Below are 22,384 nucleotides of genomic sequence, written 5' to 3'. Positions count from 1 at the left end.
GTGTGCCTGTCCAGGCTTTGCTTTGCTTTACAAGACATAAGCACATTATCACTTGATCCTGAGAGGTTCTGGAAAGGTAGCTCTAACATTGCAAATATTATGGCTAATTAAAAAAAAAAAGAACTTTTGTGACATATTAAAATTCCTATATACACAGGCAGACATGCTAAACACGTTTGCCTCCTTGTGGAATTCCATTTTCTCCAAAGAGTTTCTAAAACCTCAAAATTCAAAATACCATTTTGGGCTTTGAAAATCGCCAGCTCTAATCTACTTTCACCTTCTCGCTAATGCATTAACCTCTGGATCTGATGTCTTGTTTTATGAGACGTGCCATGAAACTTTGGACAAGGATCTCTTTTCATGCAGTTTTTTTTTTTTTTTTTTTTTTTTTTTTTTTTAATTCACAGACTTTGTTTCAACTCAAAAGCGGAGGTGGCGGAGAGCAGCGTAACAAGGCCAAGCACTCACATATCGCTGGGCAATCTGCTTTCTTTCGCCGGGGTCTGCCAAGGGGCACACGCACAGATCTGAGACCGAGACTCCGGCACAGGGAGTGAGTGTGATCAACATCAGGAGAGCCCCCAGGCAGCTCTCCAGCGGCAGTTCCAAGCAGTTGGCTTGCTTGAGCGGCAGGGCCGCGATATCCACTTTGCATCTGGAAAAGTTGGAAGAATCAAAGAAAGAAAAGGGATTAACTCAGGGCTGCTTCTGACCCTCCAGAGTACCTGACTTGTATCTCCTCATCCCCCAAACCTCACTCTGTTTCAGCATGGGTTTCTCACATGCTGAAGGTAGTGGGAAGGTAGTGGGTGCTCCCCTGCCCCCCCCCCCCCCGTTCTTCATTCTCCTCCCAGCCTAACACACTCTAAGATTAAGGAGTCCAAGAGGTAAAGAAACCAAACAGAAGGCGGCACGGAGGGGATGGTAAGTGCAAAGAGAAGAGTCGGATCTTTGCCCCATGAGGTCTGCAGAAAGGAGGTGTGCTCAAGAAATAGAAAAAAGTTCCAAGTTCAAGGATTAAGGACGAGGGGTCTATCGGTATGGCCTCTCTGTATTGTGTCTTTCACCAGCAAAGAGAATAAAGGGTCACGGTTCAAAAAGGGGAGAAAAGACAAAAGAAATTCAAGTGGCAAAGGGTTCATTGGAGAAACTATTTTCTTCCAGATTAATACCAACTGGTGAGTTTTTATTTAAAGCAACGTGTTAAGGTGTTTTCCTAATAGGCACAGTTCCACAGGGTTTCCCCAGGTGGATTGCTTTTGGACAAATGGAGCATGAAGTGCTGTTGATTGATCCCATTTCAGCAACACTGCCAGGAAAAGGCTTCACCCATCTGCTATAAATTGCATGTTTTCCGTCTCTTAACAGCCAATGTTCTGGCGATGTTGAAAACCTCAAACACATTTATGTACGGAAACAAACACCAAAAAAGAGGGCTGAGGTGCTAAGCCATTTATTTGCTTTAACACTGAGAACTCTGGGTTTGCCTGGACCACACCTGCTTTGTTTATGCACAGGTGGGTGGAAAAGGTAGGGTCAAGGCAAGGGAGGGAGGGTAGGCAGTGGTGGTTCCCAGCTGTAATACGTGTGTGCGTGTGCCTGTGTGCGTAATTCCCATTTTCCCTCCATAGGTATTGAATGAGATGAATATTCGAGACTTTATAAAGGGAGCACTGCTTCTCACAATGTGGGACAAGGACGGATTCTTACCCTAAATCTTCAATGGACTTTGTATGTTTGCAGAAAATTAAAAATAGGTAATCTTGCCTAACATATAAAACAGTGACAATTTTGAGCCACATGATATCTAATGAGTTCCAGTTTAATAAATTTAGAAACCTTGCAGTCCCTTCCCAATTAAAGAGAAAAATAACCATAATATTTAAAAGTCTATGCCAGTTTTTACTACAGAATAAAAAATATATATTTTAATACTAATATGTACCAATAAAATTAAATATGTGCGGGTATTTATTTCTTAACTACCAAAAGTGATTCCAGTTATGAGAAGAGGTGGCAATTAGGTCTTTTGCATATAATAAATTCATCAAGCGTTTCTACTAGACACATCACACACAGCCACACAAAATATCTTTTTAAATAATCCTCTCTGCTTTGAATCAAAACATTTTTTGTGTGTGTAGCAATACAGAACCTTTTAAAGTTTGCTACCATGAAAAGAGGGGTTACTAAATATTTTTATTTCATCAGCATGTATATAAGTGAGGAATTAATTTTGCTTGGAAAGAAAGAAATGTCACGTGCTTTAAGCCATTTCTACAAAACTAAATACTCACAAATTCTTACCCAATACAGCAATAGCACATCTGCTTAAGAACACTTTGCTAAGCTTTATTTTACTCGTTACATACACTTTCATTGAACAAAGCTCTTTCTTACGGAAAGATAAACGATCCAGCTCGGTAAGAATTTTTTTTCTGGTGGTCACTTTCATTATTCCAAATGAGCAATGACCTATGCATGGCACAGTCACCTTCGTATCATGAGTAATGACAATTTATTTTCATCCTTTGAGTTCGACCTTTCTGTTGTAGGGGTGGTTTTGCTTGTTTTTTGAGCAACCAGAAGTTAGTTGGAGACAAGAGACAAAAAATGTTTGGGAGTTAAAAATGATACACACAGTAAGTTTTTCTTGGATAATTCACAAAATGAGCCTTACGTTCATTCTAAGAAGTCATCTAAAAAGACTGGGAGCAATATTAGCATTTTTACAGTAACTGTGCACACTCGCCCAGTGCCTGTTTCAAGGCACAACTCATCAGAATAGGGCAGTTTATTGTTTTTAACAAAAGCTGAATCATGTACCAGACAAAATGCGAAGTCAACACTGGGTTTCGTCTTAGCAATTACACATTTCCACAAACTTTTTCGTTATGTCTCTCCCCTGTGAAACTTTTGCACCTATTCCGTTTCCAAGGACTATTTGGATGGTACAGAAAGAGCACCGGCATGAAAACAGCCCTGCCTGTTCTAGATAAAACAATCCCCGCAAACAGCAGATTGGGGATTTCTGCACAAACTTCATGGATTCTACCTACTCAGTTAACTAACGAGTGGATTCAGCCAAATACTTTTACTTTCTCAGTGACTTGAAAGAACAAATTGATAGATCGCCATCGTGTCAATCATAATGAAACAGTGATCCTTTTGCATGTGGGTTATGACCCAGCCTCCTAGGGTACCTGCCCCATTACGCGAATTGATATCTTAAGAATCAACGATTAATTTAAAGCTACCCTCTCCCTAGTGTGAACAACTAGCTCCCCTCTAAAAACGGCTTTTTTTTTTGGTTTTGTTTTTTGTTTTGTTTTTTTTGTAGGATTCACACAGAAAGTGGGGCTTGAACTTACAACCCTGAGACCAATGGTCACATGCTCCACTGACTAAGCCAGCCAGGGACCCCCTCTAAGGATGACTTTCTATAAATTTTCTACAACTGAATTACCCTCTGCCTCTCTTCTACCCACTTGGCTTTCACATTTACTTCCCCATTCTGGAAGAAAGGAGGAAAGCTGGAAGTAAGAAGAAATGAATTCCATATAAGAACCGCTCCTCCAGACCTCCCATTTTACCCTATTTCAATCTCAGTCCACATTGTTCTAGCTCATCCTCACGTCTGAAGGAAAACCAGAAGCTCTGGAGGTTAGCCAGAGGCTGGAAGAATTATTTATCTTAACTCCAAGCTAGGGAGAGGTACTGCATTATCAGCAAATGCAGAAGAAAAAAAAAATTTTAAGAGGATTTGTCTCATGCAAACTGGTGCAGCCACTGCGGAAAACAGTGTGGAGGCTTCTCAAGAAGTTAAAAATAGAACTACCTTATGATTCAGCAATTGCACTACTATTTACCCAAAGAATACAAGAACACTAATTCAAAGGGATACACGCACCCTTGTGTTTATAGCAGCATTATTTACAATAGCCAAGGTATGGAAGCAGTCCAAGTGTCCATTGATCGAGGAATGGAAAAAGATGACGGGGTATATATATATACAGCGGAATATTACTCAGCCATAAAGAATGACATCTTGATACTTGCAAATGACATGAATGGAGATACACAGTATAACGCCCAGTGAAAGTCATCAGAGAAAGACAAGTACCATATGATTTCACTCATATGTGGAATTTAGGAAACAAAACAACCAACCAAAGGAAAAAAGAGAAAGAGAGAGAGAGAAACAAACCGAGAAACAGACTCTTAACTGTAGAGAACACACTGATGGTGACTAGAGGGGAGGGGGGTGGGGGGAATGGGGGAAATAGGGGATGGGGATGAAGGAGGGCACTTGCCATGATGAGCGCAGGGTGATGTGTGGAAGTGTTGAATCACTATATTGTACACCTGACATGACTATAACAATGTATGTCAACTCACTGGAATTAAAATAAAAACATAAAAATATAAAAATAAATAAAAAATACAAAAGCTTTGTCTTTCAGAATTTCTGACGTTATCACCATAATATTCACTGAACCTCCTGAAGAAAGGTAAGTATTGTGTGAACAAAACGTCTTGTTTTTGTTTTTGTTTTTTTGAGGTTCAAGTAAAGATAAGTACTCCAAAGTCTAAAATCTTTAAGATATAATAGATAATCTGAAATACATTCATGGAAGACATTTTTAACACAAACATTTGGAAAGGAGAATTTAGGTTGTGCCTTCCATTTTCTCAAGGGTATCGGATTCCGCCCTGAGAAAATACTAAATGATTTAGTGGGTCTCTTAATTCTCTCGGTACTACTGAATCACAACAGAATCCATTGTTCTTTCCCAAGGCTTTATCTGTTTAGTTACCTGTTATGGGTGGAGTGCAGAATAAGCCTCTGAGAATGCTAGGAGAACAGACTCAGTCCAGGTTCAAGGGCAAATTAACACACCATCTATGCCTCCCTTGTTTCTCATTCCAGTAAATACTGCAAATTCACTAATTCCAGAATTTTACAAGTGGTGTCATGGATCTGTTTCTCTTCCATTTTGCATCCTCTAAATTTCTTCCCAAACTCTACACAAATGGCAACCTTCTAGAAGCATTTATGAAAGCTGAGCTTACTAGCATATATACAAATTTTCATTGTAAAATAAGCTCAGTTTTCAGGTATATGGTCTAAATGGCTCTCATAATTAATTTTTCAATTATCACATTGATAAATAAACAAATCAATAGATAGGCACTTAAACTATTTTTTTCTATGAAGGGCCATAAAGCAAATATTTACAGTTGATGGGCCATGTGGTCTCTGTTGAAACTACTCAAGTCCCCTTGTAGCATGAAAGCAATAATAGATAATGTAAACAAATGAATGAGGCTGTTATTCAATAAAACTTTATTCAAAAACAGGCAGCCATCTGGATTTGGCCCATGGGCCCTAGTTCGCTGACCCCTGATCTGGAGACATATTAGTAATTTGTGGCGAATTACATCAATGTTAGCATCTTAAAAATTTATAAGGTTGGTTGCTGATAATACAAACACAGTGACGAGGCATCAGGGAAATTGACCTAAAAATAATTTTGAAAGCATAACTTTTTAATTCTTTTTTATTTAATAAATCCCTACACCGCACATGGGACTTGAACTCATGACCCCAAGATCAAGAGTCACATGCTCTTCTGATAGAGCCAGCCCGGTGCCCCTAACGTATTACTGTTAACTCACCATAGCCCAAGAAACTCTGGCCAATATCCAATGATGCCCTGAATAAAAACCGATAAAGCAATAAAACTTACAAAACTGCTCTTCTTTCTGTTGGAACAATGTGGAAAACACACACTCAGAGCATCTATGTGATTAGTGAGCCTTCTCTAATTAGGTCTGTTCCTGTGGTTTCATGTGTGACTTCACACACAAGAGAAGAGACCGTGTTTGGACAGTCGTTTCAAAGGTGGTGCATGCTGGCACTTAGATCACCAGGAAATTCTCACTCCAAAATCTGATCTGAAAATAGTAAGAGCCCCACTACACTAACAACCTTTATATTATGGAAACAAAACAGCAGGGCCCCCCATGCATTTGTGTCTAGAGAGGAGCCACCATTGTTCTTTGCAGGAGATGGAATCCGATGGCTTTGTGACCTCACCCCTGCTCTGCTCTCGGGTCTCATCTCACAACACCGCTTACACTTCTCATCTCTTGAAGCCTCTCAGAATGCCTTCTTTCTCCTGTCTCGACCTTTGCCCACGTTGTTCTGTCTTCCTGAAAGTTTTTCCTCCAGTCTCCTCGTCAGGCTGACCTCCCCATCTCTACGGGCTCCAGCTCAGACCTCTGTTTTTCCAGGAAGATGCTCCCTGCCCGCCCCTCCCCTGCCCCAAGCTGCTGCCCGCCTACTTATAGCAGTCCCAAACTTTTTAGTGTCTGAGGACAGCGTCCATCACTGTCATTTTCTGCTGAATCCCCAGCTATCTTGGGAGACTATCTGCTAATGATGTGCTCTGTATTTCTTGAATAGAATGAACAAAAAATGGAGGCCAGTGACATAATGAAGTTCAAAGTCAAAAACTCCAAATGACAGAGGCATGTGTTTTTTTGTTAACCAACTAAATACTGTGCACTCTCTTAATCCTCCCTTACCTAAGAAAGGAATGGAAATAAATATATTTACTAGGTGCCTCCCAGACTGAAGAGTCCACAGTTCTCTTCACCTGAAGAAGACAAGGACTTAATGACTATTTCTTTTTGTCTCTGCAACAGGCATATAGTAAAGCTCTCCCCTCTAGCCTACAGACAGCGTATGTGCTGACTTAGCATTGTTTCTGACCTGCTGTTCTTGTCTTTCTCCATTAATCCCGCCGCATTTTAATGTTTTAATTCAACACATAATTTTGCCGTATCAGTCACCCAAACCTGCTCAAGTTTCACTTGCCATGATAGCTTTTAACCTCTTCATTCATTACCATAATTCCCTGTTTTATATTACAGACTGGCCAGCTTTTAACTTAAATGCAAGGGGCAGAAAAGAGTGCTGGAGTTTTAAAAGCTGTAAATCTCAGAGGCAAAGGAAGGGGGTGAACACCAAGAAAACGGTGAATGTGTCAAGCCTGGTTGTAAAAGCAGATCAACGACATGCGGTGCAATTTGTCCAGAGAAATTTCCCAGCCCCACTTCTCCACTACAACAGAGTCACTAATAAACTGGGAGCACGTCAGAGTCACTTTCCAGGGCACCATGTAGGACTGAGGGTTGATTCTGAGGGAGCCCAGTTAAAATGCACTGGAACGTTCTCATTCGTCACTTTTTGAAACTAAATCCTAGAATATTCTATTACCAGTGAATCTCTAAAATCACCTTGAAAAGTAAAACAGGCTTTAAGAAAACAATACAATTGTTTTGAAATGGCCCGAGTTTACAATGGGATAATCTCTATTTATACTCTTGCCCTTTTGTTTAAAAGTTGAAGCAGATTCAACTTAGCTTTATTTCTTACTCGGCTGAAGAATTCACTGTCTCTGGCCCGTTGATGGACTTTAAAATCAGAGACTGGTTTGGGGTTTTTTGTTGTTGTTGGGTATTTTGGGGGTTTTGTTTTTGTTTTTGTTTTTTGGGTTTTTTTAGTAATTTTTCTGTTTTGTTTTGATTTGGTTTTGCTCATGAATAAACACTAGAGTTCGTAGGCGCTATGGTCCAGGGGACGCCTTGACCCCCTCAGGAATAACTTGTGGCTCAGTGTTAGACTGCAGGGGAACAATGACACAAGGGGATTTCAGAAAGCTCCACGTGACCCAGGAGAGCCTGGAGAAGGCTGGCCGTTAGGCAGGCCCACGTCTGAACCATCACTAAGCTAGCACCCCACCAATGCCAATGCCGTTGCTCAATCCTTCAGTCCACAAATATCCTTTGCACCATGCCCTGGAAGATACTCACTGAGAACTTCCGCAAAAACTTTCAAAAAATGTCTATATTGTGTTGAAAAAAATATATATATATACAATATATATACAAAAAAATATATATATATATACACACTGAATTTTACTCGCCAAATTTCCTTTTCTTAAATCACATAATTTTAGTTGCAAATGTTGTGGGGATCCACAGCTGTCATACAGAAACATCTCAAAATTAATCGTAATAATAATATCTAGCATTTAAGTGCTGAAAAAAGACCTAGGTATCCCATAGACACTGTTGCTGACCGGACCCCACTGCATGGAAAGAAAGCCCGATTTCACAAGCAAATTCATTGCCCGAGGTCACATAGCTAGGAAACTCTGTAGTTCAGCAAGGCCTGACTGTGCAACTCAAAGCTAGTTCTCCTTTCCTCATGTCAAACTGCCTGCAAAAGGGAAGCTTCACTGATGAGAATTTCCTCAGAGAGGCCGGGTAGGGCTTTAAATTACTAGCATCAAGGTGCTCTCCGAAAACAAAATATGAAACAGGTCTTAAGAGACAGTTATGACTCATTCACACTGTCAAAGTGTTTCCTCATGCAAAAAAGGGTATTTCCCAACCACGGGGAGATAAAATAACTGAGCCTTAAAATTACAACAACAAAGAAAATGAAAAGAGAAGAAAATAAGTGAGAACTTGAAAGTGAGAAGGAACAGTATGTAACAGGTCTGTGCTGTTCAGCACATGCGGATGCCACCTCGTCTTTAACTCTGAGAAGCAGTATGTATTTTTAGGGTAGGTTTCACCCCACTGCAGGGTAATGCTGTGTAGCCAGCTCCCGAGAGATGCTTTTGTTATCTTTTGTACCTCAGGAGAGGAAATAGGAAAAGGATACCAAAAAGATCCTTTAAAATCCGTGAAGAGGAAGGACATCATGATCCCTAGGACAGGTACATGTCTAAGTTACAAACAGGAAATAGCTAAAATAAAGGAAGAGTCCAGTGACAACACATAGAAGAAAAGGGACATCTTAAATTATTTTTTGTGGCTGTGAAGAAACTTAACACTCATCTGGAAAAACATTTCCTATTATGTGAAGGAAACAGGACGGCACAGTGATGTGTGAAATGAGAAGGGCATTATTCTTTGCACCTCCTAAAATAACACATTGGCCATTCATCACTGGAAGCCCAAATCCCCACCACTCAGATAACGCTTTGGGACACGGAGTTCTCTGCATTTGTGCATTTACGCAACTCATCCTTGGCTCCGTGGGCTAGCACAAAGTTTCTGATCCTCCTGCCATGGGTGTCGCCAGGACACTGGTATGTCACAGTGGTGACAAGTGTCAGAGGTCCCGGGAAATGTCTGAAGTGTCTCAGTTACCCTGTATAGGCACAGGAGGGAGAGACGAGACCAGGCTAAAGTCTTCGGAGAGGCAGTATCTGCAAAATGACCAGGGGACAACCTCCTGCAGGAACTGAAGGGTGTGACATGGCCTCGTTTGCTATCCCAAAGCACCAACATGGCCCATGGGGTTGTCCATGAAGCTATGACCGCCCCCTGTGGGATAAGCAGTGTTGGCGATGAGGGCTGCACAAAGCCATGTAATCACAGCTATGGCACATGGAGGCTGAAGAGCTGAGGACTCAACTGGTAGCATGCTGTTCCCCTAGGGGGTGTCTGGATATGCGTGATGGAATGCGGATGTGTTGTGTGTATATTTTCCGCACACTAACTGAGGAATGCAACAGGTATCAGGTGGATGAGAGCCAGATTGACTAAACATCCTGCAACATGCCAGACTGTCCCACGGAACATGGTGCCTCCGCTGAGAAACACGACAGGAGTGTTCTGTGGGTACCAAACTCCGCACCCATCTATCTCAGGAGACCTGCTGGCGATGGATGGGGTGATGAAGGCAAGAAGAGCTAACAGTCTGTATGCCAGATGCTGTGCTCAGTATTTTACTGAAAAAGCAGTGCACAAGGTATTGGGTTAGCTGGGTCTCACCCCATTTCTGCTTGTAAGTTCCCTGCTGATGGAAAAACATTCACTGCTCTGGGCCTCTGCATTCCCTCATCAGTGAATCAAAGGGGTTATACTAGATGAGTCATTTTCAATTTTTAGCTTTCAGCAATAAGACTTTCCCTCAATTAGAACCCCAATACAGAAGAGGGGTAAAAGTTGAGGTGCTCTGGCTTCAGGATAGAGGTTTTAGGAGACGCCCCCCCCCATTCTCCAAGGGGTGAGCCGCAGGCATCTATCTCTCTGAACCCAGGGTTCCAGAGACCTTGGTTTGGAGAAGATGACACACAGCTGTTGAGAGCCCTTTGAAGGCTTGTATCCTAGATATAAGTTTTGGGTACAAATTGTATGTATATGGGATGAACAAAAGGCAATGATTTGATGGAAATAAATCGGTCTTGGAAAACACAAAATCCTAGCCCTGGCACTCGCTGCTCTGAAGTCCACGGCCAAGTCATTTGTAAGCCTCTTATACTCTATTCCTTCCTCCACAGAACAGGAATAATGTTGCTAACTTGCAGGGCTATTTGAAAGATCAGAGATGATCTTTCCACCACCATTTCCATGGTACTTCTCAAGGGCCAGCCATGGTGCAGGCACAATCTCATTTAACGGTATTGCTACAACAAGGAAGCCATAATATTCATGGTATTGCAGTTACATATGGGTGAGCCCCTCAATTAAGCTGGGAGGGTGCAGAGTAAAGAAATGAAAGAAAACAGATCTCGCCTCAATAGATTTCATTACGGTTTGCCATGAAGCTCATCAAGGACATTGAAAATTTTCCCATCATTTTGAGACACCTAGCTTCATCTTCTTCTAAATTATATGGTATTTTACTAAGTGGCAAACCAAAATTATAGGGTGCATTGGAAATCTACACACTTGATTATTGAACAATGCAGGGGTCAGATGTGCACAGTCCAAAACCTGCGCGTAACTTTTCACTCCCCCCAAAACTCAACTATTATATAATAGCCCCCTGTTGACCAGAAGCCTTACCGATAATATCAACAGTTAACACATATTTTGTAGGTTATCTGTATTCTCACAACAAAGTTAGCGAGGGAAAAGAAAACATTACTTTTAAAAAAATCATGAGGAAGAGAAAATACATTTACAGTACTGTACCGTATTTATTAGGAAAAAAATTGCGTATAAGGGGACCGAGCCGTGCATAAACATTTCTCACACAGCATGAGATGGCACAATAACTTTTTTTTTTAGAGAATTTCCGACACACACTGTTTTCTTCTGTTTTAATCAATATGAAATGACATTTACCAGTTAAAATAAAATAAAGATTTTTCCCCAGGTTAGGCTCCAGCTTACTTATGGCGGCTGGGTGGGGATGTGAGGTTTTATTCTAAGCCCAAACAGATCATGACATTCTCTCTGACCAGCCTCACGCAGAAACCAGCTCCACACACGTCTCCCACGAGTTAGAAAGCGAGCAGACTCACGTGCCCAGACGCTCCTCGTGCTTTCTGCTGTCCTTTCCCCATACTTCAATGTCCAAAATGCCCATCCTGTCAGAGAAGTAGTGAAAGTCAAACTGTTCCCGCCACTGCGGATTTGCACTCTTACACAGTGTCTAGAAAACATGCAGTTATAATATTTATTTTCTTAAAATACCATTCATCGCTACAGCAGCTATATACATTCATTTCATTTCTACACGGCAGGAGATCATGACGATGTGCCTCTCCCTTAGAAAGCTAACCTTTCCGTTTTGGAATGAAAGGGACTTGGAGCTTTCGGGAATTGGCAAAGCATTGCTACCCGTTTAGCTCACCCGCAGATTCAAGAATTTATCCAGCCAGTTAGCAAGAGTGACCCCACCAGAATTACCCCACGAGGAACCATCAATTATATATATATTGTAGACATATAAAGCATATCTCCATAGACAGTTACGGTTGCTCTCTCTTACAAAAGATACTCCTCTCACTGGTCAATTGAATGCAAGTAAGTAACGGTTTTATTAGCACTCATTCAGTGCCGGCTTAAGAAGTATATAAATTAGCACGCTGAGGTGTTCATTCAGGTCTGTCCCCTGCATTGCATGAGACACCCGTCACGGGGACATTGCTGCCTGTTTTTAAATCTGAGTTTACTGAATCCAGTCACTTGAGCGAGACAAAGACGAAGAAGACCCCCTATAGCCCCACCGAAAAAGTAAACAGCCTGGTTTGAGAACTCCCCAAGTGTTTCTGTGTTCTCCCAGTGACTGCAAACTGCTTATGTGTTTGATCCATTAGCAGCATTTTTCGCTTTTGTTTCATTGACCCAGAGACTGAATTTGTGAATAAAACAGAGCAAGAACACTGGGCACGGGCGATCAGGTTCTAAAAAGCACTATGTCAACTGTTAAATCCAAGCACCGAACTATTCCTGCAGGGAAAATGGGGACAACCCAGATGCCGGCTGTAGCCAACATCGTGTGATATCATTTAAGCTCTTTCTCATATTGAGCTTAATATATCAGATCACAGAATTTAGACACCACGGGGAAAAAAATATTCGACCACAAATTAAATGCGATATTCCCCAAGGGGGACTGTAGCAAAAACCGGACTAATTCTGCACTTCACCTTAGTCCAAAGGGATAAGGGTACTTAGCGATGAATAATTTTTCTGTAAGTCCTTAGCCTGACCCTGGCTGCCTAAGGAATCTTAGTGGAGAAATGTGTTCACTCTGGATACATTCGCTGTCAGGTACAGCCTGAAACTACCTGATTAAAATAGTCATCTGCCTAATTCTCCTGTAACTCGCCCAGAATTTTTTACATTTCTTGAAAATGGTTCTCCAGTGTGAACTTCAATTCTTTACTCCTTGTGGTGGAGTAAGTGATGTTTAATGTTTGATTTTCCACTGAAGAGCGTGCAGCAGAGACAACCTCTTGCTCTCTAAATCATTTCCCAACTGCATCTGTCTGCATGCGTTATGTCCTCGTTATGTCCTCTATACTGGAAAGCCCAAATTGCAAATATCCTCAGGTCTATTTTCGAAATCTTCCACCAATGTTGTTGTTGGTTTTGGTTTTTGTTGTTGTTTTTTTTTTTTAATGTGGCTTTTGGCAAGTGACTTCACTTCCAAATATCCTAGTTACCTCAATCCATAAAACCTAGGAAATATTCCTGTCTGACAGTTATGCAAAACGAATTCATTACCATGGTTTGGAGACTACGGTTTTTGAAATAAAAACCACACCAAATTACTAAGATTAAAAATTAAGTGGAATTTGTTTCAGGAGAATAAGATGATTGAGTTTTAAAGGCAGTTAAAAATGCCATTACTTTTGTTCAAAACAAATCACTAATATTTCAGTTAAAAAAAAAATACAATCACCACCAGCATCAAATGTCTGTTTTTGGTGTTAATACTAACAAGTAAGAGAAAGCAAAGAGTATATGATTTTGAAAATATTTTTCATTATCTTGAATGTTTTCACCCAAATACAATATATTACATGACTTTGTTTTTGTAGGATTTTGAAAATATTTAGTTATCCTCTTCCTGCAATCTTTGAAACAATGTTTGCTTATTTTCAAAACGAAAATAAATCATACATCCAAATCCGTTATTTAATAAGCTTTCTCTAGCTCCAGTTACTATATTAAAATAAATTATGCTAAGCAACCCAATAGGTATATTAATTGACCACAGCTATACAATTATTTTGTTGTCTGGAAAGCTCCTAATAAAGTTACGAGGGCTAAAAATAAATTTCTCCTCTTCTTGTGAAATTCAGAGTGGAAAACATTTTTTTCAGCTCCTTTATTATGAACGATCTTGTTCTTCTTAAGGAATTGACAGAACTTACCTTACTTTTATACCTCTGATCTCCCAGTTTTAACTGGACAAACATCTCTGTCATGCTTCCTCCTGAGACATTCTTCCCTTCCAACAACGTTATACTTATAATCCCGTTCCAGAGTTGGTTCTTTTTCAAAGACTCTGAGAGCCGCAGGTTACGTATCAAAGAGGACTAAAGCAAAGAATGAAGATGACATATAAACTTGCTGATAATTCTTGAGTGTGACTTTGGTGATCACAGGAATTCCAGCTTTCAATATGGGATTATGAATGGCACTCCCTGACTGGTGAAAGTGTTATTAGTCTTCATTGATTTTGCAAACCTGCAAGCACAGTTAATGTGATTTCCCTCTCGAGCACTGGACTTGTAACAATACAGTGAAGGATGACTGGGAGCAACACTTGAATTTGGCACTGGCCTATACTCCCACCCAGATGTGCTCCTTGGTAGGAATTCTTCATCGAGGCCTTCAGCTATTTTAATAGTAGGAAGGGAAGAAAGGCATTCTGGGCAACAGAGAGAGAAGAGCAAGGCACTGCTTTGCAGGGAAACAAAATTCCTCTGGGTATTTAGAAATAATGGTTTTGAATTTATCCTTCACACTTGAATCTGTCCACACTTCCCTGTATTCCTTGGGCTACTACTAAAAAGCCCAAAACCACTGTGAGATTCACAACTCCAGATACAGCCTACAACCTGCTGGCCAGCCAAATGAGCTTTGCAGACCTGCAGGGAGGGGAAGGATGTAGAAAGCACTTAGCACGGTGCCTGGGATCCAGGAGAGACTCGGTAACTGTTAACTTATTTTTTTTTCCTTTTATAAATTGTATTACTCATGCACACTCACACACACCTTAAACAGAATATAGAAAAAAGCAAACATCCCCTATTATTAAATTATAAAGAGGACAAGCACCCTTTATTTATTTTTAATTTCCATTATGTAAATTTTCAAACATACACAAAGGCAGAGAGACTGGTATAGAAATCTCCACGTACTTATTCCTCTGATTCAACATTTTGCCAATCTGATTTCATGTATCCCTTCCCTCTTTTTCTCTGGCTGAAATATTTGAAAGCAAAAGTCCCTATTTGTTTTTCCCTAAGCACCATGCCATGATCACACTCCACAAAAGTAACCATAATTCCCTTCATATCGTTAAATACCCGGCATGTATTCACATTTCCCTGAAGGTCTCAACCATGTCTTTTTTATGGCTAGTTTGTCTGAATTTAGTTGGCGGAGTTCATTTACGTTCGCCGCTCCATACGTGACGTGGTACAAGCATAGACTGCTTTCTTTGAAGGAGAAATAAATGGACTAAAGAATGTAAATGGCATCAAGTACCACAGTAAAGCAATGAATTTCTCACACTATATATCATTCCTGTCATCTACTCGGTATATCTCCGAGATCATTCAGACACCAATTTGCTCGGACACCAGTTAGTCACGATTTATCACAACAAATGGTATGTCAGTATCATATTAATTACACACCAGCTTACCTCATCCAACGTCACTCCACCACTTTTAAAAATGGCACAGCAGAGCCACACCATGCATTTGGTTGGTCATTTTGTGACTACCTTAAACAAAACACACTTAGGGAAATCCACACTCTCAAATTTCACATCTGCGTTGCTTTTCTCTTAAAATGCACACACACGCAGGCACGCACACACACACAGACACACGCGCGTTTTGGAGGGGCTGAGACCGCGCGGGGAGGGCGCGTGAGATTTTAGAAAGAAAAAGAAAAATCCTTTTCCCCTGGAGAACATGGGCAGTTCTTGCTTAACTTCTGCTTCCAGTTCAGTTGTGGATAGAATATATTCGATAATGAAACTTGATGAAATAATTAAAGTTAGGCAATTTCATGTTTATTAAAAACACAGCCTATAAATAGACACACATATAAACAGATATGCGTATGTGTTTATAAATCTATATGTGAGCGTATAGCTCTGGACAGACTGAATACATTTTATAGCTTATTAAGTGCACGGGCTGAAAACGTCTATCTTTAAAAGGAAAATGAGATTTTGATTCATATATCCTGCTACAATTCCCTTTTCTTAAAATTTTTTTCTTCTTACAGTTTGACTTGCCAACCAACGAGCTAAAGCATGACCTGTCCCATGGCCATGCTTCAAAGCTCCGACAGATATATTCCTCCCTAAACACTGCAACTATTTCAAAATCCTTTTTATAAAGAAGGGAGTAATGTCCACAAGGGATCAAAGGGCATCCTACAGTCTGGCAATTGCCTAAGAAAAATGGTAGTGCTTCCATGAAATATGCCCTAAAATAATTTTGTGGCTTGGTATGTCCTAATTTCAAATTGGATGTTTATCTTGGAAAGGCTTCTATCTAACTTGTCCATAAAACAGCCCCACTTAGCTCTATGAGCTCTGTGAAAATGGAATCCAAAGCTGGTTATTAAGGGGGCCGAGAGATAGGTTCCATATGGCGGAACAGCATGGGAGGGCAAGGCTAAGGCCTACATCAGGCGCGGCTTGGCTGGAGCTCCTGATCTATCCACGGACACTCGTTGCATTACACCATAACATCTGGATTATTGCTTGTAATGTCCCTGGGAAATATCCACTTTCCATCAAAGCCTTTATCTATCTCCGTCGGACTTTGAACATTTTAGTATTTAACGCAGTCATGTTTGATGTGACGGACTTGGTCTTTGCCGGCCAAGATTTTTTTCCCCCTTACTAAAGGCAGCGTAGGAAAAGTGAACTATTTATTGCAGAGTTCACAGATAGAAAGGAACACAGGGCCTTTATTCTCCTTATTTTCCCCTCAATCTTTCTGCAAAACCCACTACAAGTTTATGTCCAAAAAAGTTTCATCTGACAGCAACATATTCTGGGTGTCTGTGTTTGCTTGAAAGAAGTGTCTTAATTACTTTAACATTTATTTGTCTTTAGCCTTGAGACAAGCAATGAGGCTTAAGAGCGGAGTCCGTGGGGGAGGGGCAGGTACTATAGGGGCCATCCTGGGTGTGCTCTGATGCAGAGCTGGGCTCCCCAAATCTTTTGTGTTCTTCGAACAATCCCTTTCTCCCCATAATAAATCCACTCCTCTGCACTCACTCAGCTAACTCCATAGCTCAGGTTTTCATGTCTGTGCCTGAGCCTATAAATGAAATTTGTCATCGTAATGCAGCTTGGAATGTGAAAGGAGAGAAGGAAATGACCCATCAAGGGAGAAGCCCACCCCACCTGAGTTGAAACAAACACCAGGAGATAGAGCAAAGTTTCTGGGTCCTGACCCTAATTTCTCAGCCGACATAAAGGATAAAATAGAGTACATCAGGGTTTTGTTATTTTTCTCTTTCCTCCCAAAGGATCAGAACCTTTCACCATTTCTGTGTTGTTTCATTCATAGGCTCTCTCTCTTCCTCAGCCCCCACCCTCTACCAAATCCACGCCCTTCCCCTGAACAGAAATCGTGACTTCCATCTGAAGCACACGCATTAGTTATTATCAGTGACTATGAGGTGTGATATTTAACTTAGAAACGTACTGACTTTCATGGGGACCTGGGTGGCTCAGTTGGTTAAGAGTCCGCCTCTTGGCTCAGGTCACGGTCTAGTCTCAGGGTTGTGGGATCTAGTCCCACATCAGGCTCCACACTCAGCAGAGAGTCTTCTGTCTGCTTGAGATTCTCTCTCTCCCTCTCCCTCCGTCCCTCCCCCCTCCTCACGCACTCACTCTCTCTTTTTCTCTCTAAAATAAATAAATCTTAAAAAAGAAAAAAAGGAAAAAGGAAAAAAAAATACTGACTTTCAGAAAAATGGAAAGCTTCAGGAACAATTTACTTCTGGGTCATGACAATCCCAGGGACAAGGACAGAAGGGTAAAAAGGGAGCAAAGCTAAAGGTAAGGGTTGTAAACTTCCACTCCCAACAGGTGGAGAATCTTCACAAATTTGTGATCTGGGCATAGACTCTCCAAACAGTGAATGACTGCCATTCCTGGGACTTAGAAAATGGATTACAGCTTGACCACATGCATTATTGGAGGATTTTGGCCAAGTGGCATGCTGGGGAGACAGTGATATGGACTCCAGTCTCTTGGCATGATTGCAAAAGAAAACCCAGAAATGACAGGCATGTCAGCAAGGTGCCTCCACTCTGTCATGGGCCAGGAGGAGTGGCAGAGAGGTTAGGAATAAAGAAAGATCTTAAAAGGAGAAGCATGCAGTCCAGGAGCCGGGGCCACAGCCTGTAGTCATCAAAAGCAACATGACAGCTGTCTATGCCACACTCCAGAACAGACCATGCTGACCAATACCACGGGACAATCATCCAAAGCACTCCCTTGGGTGGGATAAAACACCAACCTGATTTTCAAAGATAGAAATGAAAAAGAGGGGTAGCGGGAAAATATTTTTTTTTCTAGATTTTTCTAGGAAGGCATACCTATCATGTGCCTAATACTGTGTGGGTACTTTTTCTATGAGCTCAGTTACGGGAATATAAAAATAAGTGTTCTAATGCCACCAATGCCTATTTTGACTCTCAGCAGTTTTCCTAAGTCATCGTGAGAAAGGAGGTGTCAGGGGAAACAAATGCATGGGGAAAAAACTGACTAAGTTTGTAAGCTAAATGAACAATAAAACAAGATTCAACTCTGCTGGCATTGCTTAGAAAAGCTAAGGGAGAACATTCAGTCTATAAAAGGTTTCCCTGAAATATTCCTTCCAAGCTTTTTTTTTTTTCACATGTAAAACAACTGTTCATTGTCAACAGCTTTTATAGAATGACATGAGAAGATCCATACGTTCATGGAACAAGCTTCCAGAGAAGCTCCTCTTGGCAGCTTCTTATATCATCCAAAGAGGATCCTGCCGGCATAAATTCTCTGAGAACCACACAAAAAATCTTTGCGTAAGGATGTAAAGAAAGCCTTTTAAATTTCCCACAAGGACATGGACGTGGACCATGAGATTTATATTCGTACGCGAGAACTAGATTATAGTCCCAAGGATAATGAATAACCTGCAGGTCGGACAGACACATTAGCTAGAAAAGTTTTATACGAAATTTAACATTTTTTCCTTGTGAAAAAAAATGCCATTGCTCCGTTTCCGCACTCCAAAATTAAAGACGAAGACTTTGAAAAAATTGATAAAGTCTATAAATACCCACTTCTCAGGGATTAGGACCAGGAAAATGCTTCTAACGCATTTCCTATCCTTAAAAGCTAAAGTGGAAAAAAAAAGAAAAATGAAGCTCACATGATTCAACAAGATTTTCTTTTTCTCCCTAACCCTAGGAGAGTTCAAAGTTAAATGTTGTGTTCGTATGTAGTAACACCGTACGCAGTATTTCTGGATTCCCTTCTGTGTTGCACATTTCTATGTCTTTCCTTCAGGTACAATACTTCAAGGGCATCCCTTTCCAGAACCTGCCATACCTCCCTCTACCGTGAGGCAGGCAAGGCACTCGCTCTCAGTCTTCTGCAACGGGCAGGGCTGGCCCCTGAGTACCTTCGGATGTTTTGTGCTCTGGGCACTGGACTTACTTCATCCTAGTCCCAGCTCTACTTAAGACTTAGCAGCTTTGCCTTCGAGCTTCTAGCTTCCCAACACCCCACGTCAGACCCAAGTTCACACCAGTGGTTCTCAAACTTGAACATGCTTCAGAATCACCTGGGAGGCATGCTAAAGGATTGCTGGGCTCCATCCACAGAGTTTCTGATTCAAGAGGTCCAAAATGTTTGGGGGCGGGGGTGGCTCATGAATTCACATTTCTAACAATTTCCAGGTGATGCTGATGCTGCTGGTCCCAGGGGCTCTACTTTGGAAAGCTAATTGGCCGAAGCCTGATACTAAATCCTTTGGAGTACTTGCCATGGACCACATTATTTTATATGGTCATATCTCAATTCACTTCTTCTTCCCTCTCATTTGGGAAGGTTCGCTGCAGTCTTTATCTGTCCCCAGTATTCAGCCCACCTGCAAGGCTAGCATAGGGTCTAACCACGCCCTCTGAATACCCTTACCTCCCTACTCCCTTGTCTCCCGCTGACTCGGCAATTACAATGGCCAAGTCAGTTTCATCCTTGAATCTTCAGGACAGTATTCGGCCAACCTAGTATGCACATAGTGACAGGGTTTGGGCCAAAGTGGACTCTTATGTCATAGAAAGGAGACATTTAATGAAAAGTTTAGGGAGGCAGTGGCTCTGCTTTTCTGGTCCAGAGCACACATGAGACTAGAGAGTGCCAACAGATTCATGGACCTACCTGAGGCCCCCAGAAATAAGGAAAGCCCCTAGAGGTCCTTCTGCCCAGGGCATTGGGCAAATGCAGTGTAACTTCAAGATAGATGATAGATAGACAGACAAATAAATTAGGTTAAAGAGATACAGACAGATATATAGACAAATAAATTAGGCAGATGAGATTAGATATATAGATAGATAGATAGAGATAGAGATAGTTTTATAGATTTATAGACTGCCTTCCATAAGTCCTAGATGTCAGACAGAAACACAGGGACAGACCGAGCAAAAGGAATAAAAGGGAAGGAAAACAGAGAGGGTATAACCTAAATTCATGCGGAACCCTTATCCTGTGATTCATGATTCTTACAACGTAATGACAATTGTAAAAGTATTCAAAAAAGCCAACAGCAAAGGCTTAGCCCCTATAGGTTGCATCAGAATCCAACAGGAAAAGAGAACCACAACAGGTACTGAAAATAGAAGGGATATAATGCAAAGAACTGGTCTCACAGGTATAGGATGGCTGAGAGACCACATAGACAGGGCTAAGAAAATCTAAGGTCGGCAACGGAAGGAAGCTCTCCCCAACGCTCTCAGGAGTGGTACGGGAGAAGATAAACTTTCCCTGCCAAGGTCCAGAGAGCAAGTATTCAGGTTTCAGGCTGTTAGGTCTCTGCCCCAACTACAATATTCTGCCGCTGCCAGGTAGAGACGATGCTTACACAGATGGGTACGGCTGTGTTACAACATTGCTTGCAAACACAGACATAGAACTGGATTTGTGCCCTCGGGCTGAGGTTTTGCAAGCCCTGGATAGTGAGACAAAAATAGTAAATACTAGGGTCAGGCTCACCCGGTAGAAGCTGAAACCTGACAGGTCTAAGGGAAAATGCAAAATACAGTCCATGTCCAGATACCACGTGAAACAGAGGGAAAAGGAAGACATACCCTGGAAATTCTCCTACCCAATAGTATCCTACCCCTATCTCTCATGGTATAAAGCCAGCTGGAGGCTACCTGACAGGGAAACCTAGAAGACGTATCCTGTGGTATCAGCCTCTGTAATAACAGAGAGGAACAAAGATATAAGAATATGAAGCTGAACAGCCCAAAGATTGTCACCACTAGTCAACTAATTTCATACATAAAAAAAGTCACAGTGGTATAGTTCAGATCTCTTACTTCGGATTACTGGTATACCGGTATAAACCAGTGGTCAAAAGAAGGGCTATGTAAAAAATTGGTATTTATCACAGGGCAAATGAATGTACAGTAAAGGAAATCCTAGGAAAGGGTAACCATGGTCAGCCAGATGACCTGCAAAGACCCAAAGAAAGCACAGGAGAAGGGTGTGGGTGTGGTTGCGTGTGCACAGATTTCTGAATACAATCAGTGATTTTCAAGTCCATCTTTTATCATTGTGAGTTTTTTTTTCCCTCATTAAACTATCTGATATTAGAGAAGTCACTGCCGTTAATTTTCTAAGTGTTACATACATTAGTAAGATTTGGAAACAAATCTATTCACAGAAAAGATTATGTATAATAAATATCTAAAAAGAGCTAGTTATCTGATTCAGGCCCTGTTAAATCAGATTCTCAATTCTCATGTTAAAATGCTCATCAGAAGGTAAACAGAGGCTCTAGGTGAAACCAAAACCTACTTTTAAAGGCGATCTCTATGTATTTACTACATTACAGTCAAGGTCAATAGAGTAAGAAAACAGTTTAGAAGACAGTCTGCCATTCTGGGCCCCTTTGGATGGTGCAAAATTATAAACTTATGGGGTTTAAGAGGCAATTACCTAAATAAAGTCAAGCCATTAAAAGACTAAGATTGAGGTGAAAAAGTCAATGACATTTTATAGAGAATATATTACTGAGGACTAGCAAAAATTTTAGATACTCATGGTATAGTAATCTTCTCCATGTCAAACTTCTGTTCCCTCATTTTAAAATATAATATTGAAATCCCCAAAAAAAAAAAAAATGAAGAAGAAGCTTACAGTTTTAAAAATACCAAGATAGGTTGATCAAGGTATTTTAACTACTTTGACAGAGGGTTAATCATCGTGCCTACAGATTTTCCACGGGACTCATTTTCATAAGTCCAATTAGAAGTTCCCTCTCTTCCTCTGCAAAAACTTCAAACTCTAAGTAGCAAAAAGTCAACCTAACAACTGAAATTCTTCACCGACACATAAACCGCATCTCTCATGTAAGATCATGAGCGGCATTCGATGAGCTCTACTCATTGAAGGTTTTATTAAACACAGGCCCCAGGTCTGGGCATTTAAGTCTCTGAGCCCAGCACACTGAAGTCAAAATTCTAGAAATGATCACGAGAAGGGGAAAAAAGAACACAGCAGCTCAGTGGTAAGACACAAGTCTGCAGTACAGATATAAATACTGCTCTCCAGGATCCTCTGTGCCTTTCG

The 22,384-nt window shown here is 41.0% G+C and overlaps 1 protein-coding gene across 4 annotated transcripts in view; it reads right to left on the bottom strand.

Moving 5' to 3' along the window:
• MCTP2 (multiple C2 and transmembrane domain containing 2) overlaps positions 1-22,384 on the bottom strand; it is a 242,000-nt gene that overhangs the window by 122,757 nt on the left and 96,859 nt on the right. For 3 of the 4 annotated variants that reach the window (XM_045812980.2, XM_045812981.2, XM_045812982.2), the window contains 3 exons: positions 13,707-13,871; positions 11,343-11,473; positions 472-658 (listed from right to left, as the gene is read on the bottom strand). In XM_045812980.2, the coding sequence (XP_045668936.1) occupies positions 472-658; positions 11,343-11,473; positions 13,707-13,871 (483 nt within the window). Of the gene's footprint in view, positions 1-471; positions 659-11,342; positions 11,474-13,706; positions 14,387-22,384 lie in introns of those variants that run through there. The other variant, XM_045812983.2, reaches the window with a different exon arrangement.

Source organism: Ursus americanus, chromosome 28 (genome assembly GCF_024610735.1).
Source record: "Ursus americanus isolate L20-20 chromosome 28, mUrsAme1.1.p, whole genome shotgun sequence".
Classification (NCBI taxonomy): domain Eukaryota; kingdom Metazoa; phylum Chordata; class Mammalia; order Carnivora; family Ursidae; genus Ursus; species Ursus americanus.
The sequence above is the reverse complement of the archived record's forward strand: the minus strand, read 5'-3'. Positions and strand labels throughout refer to the sequence as shown.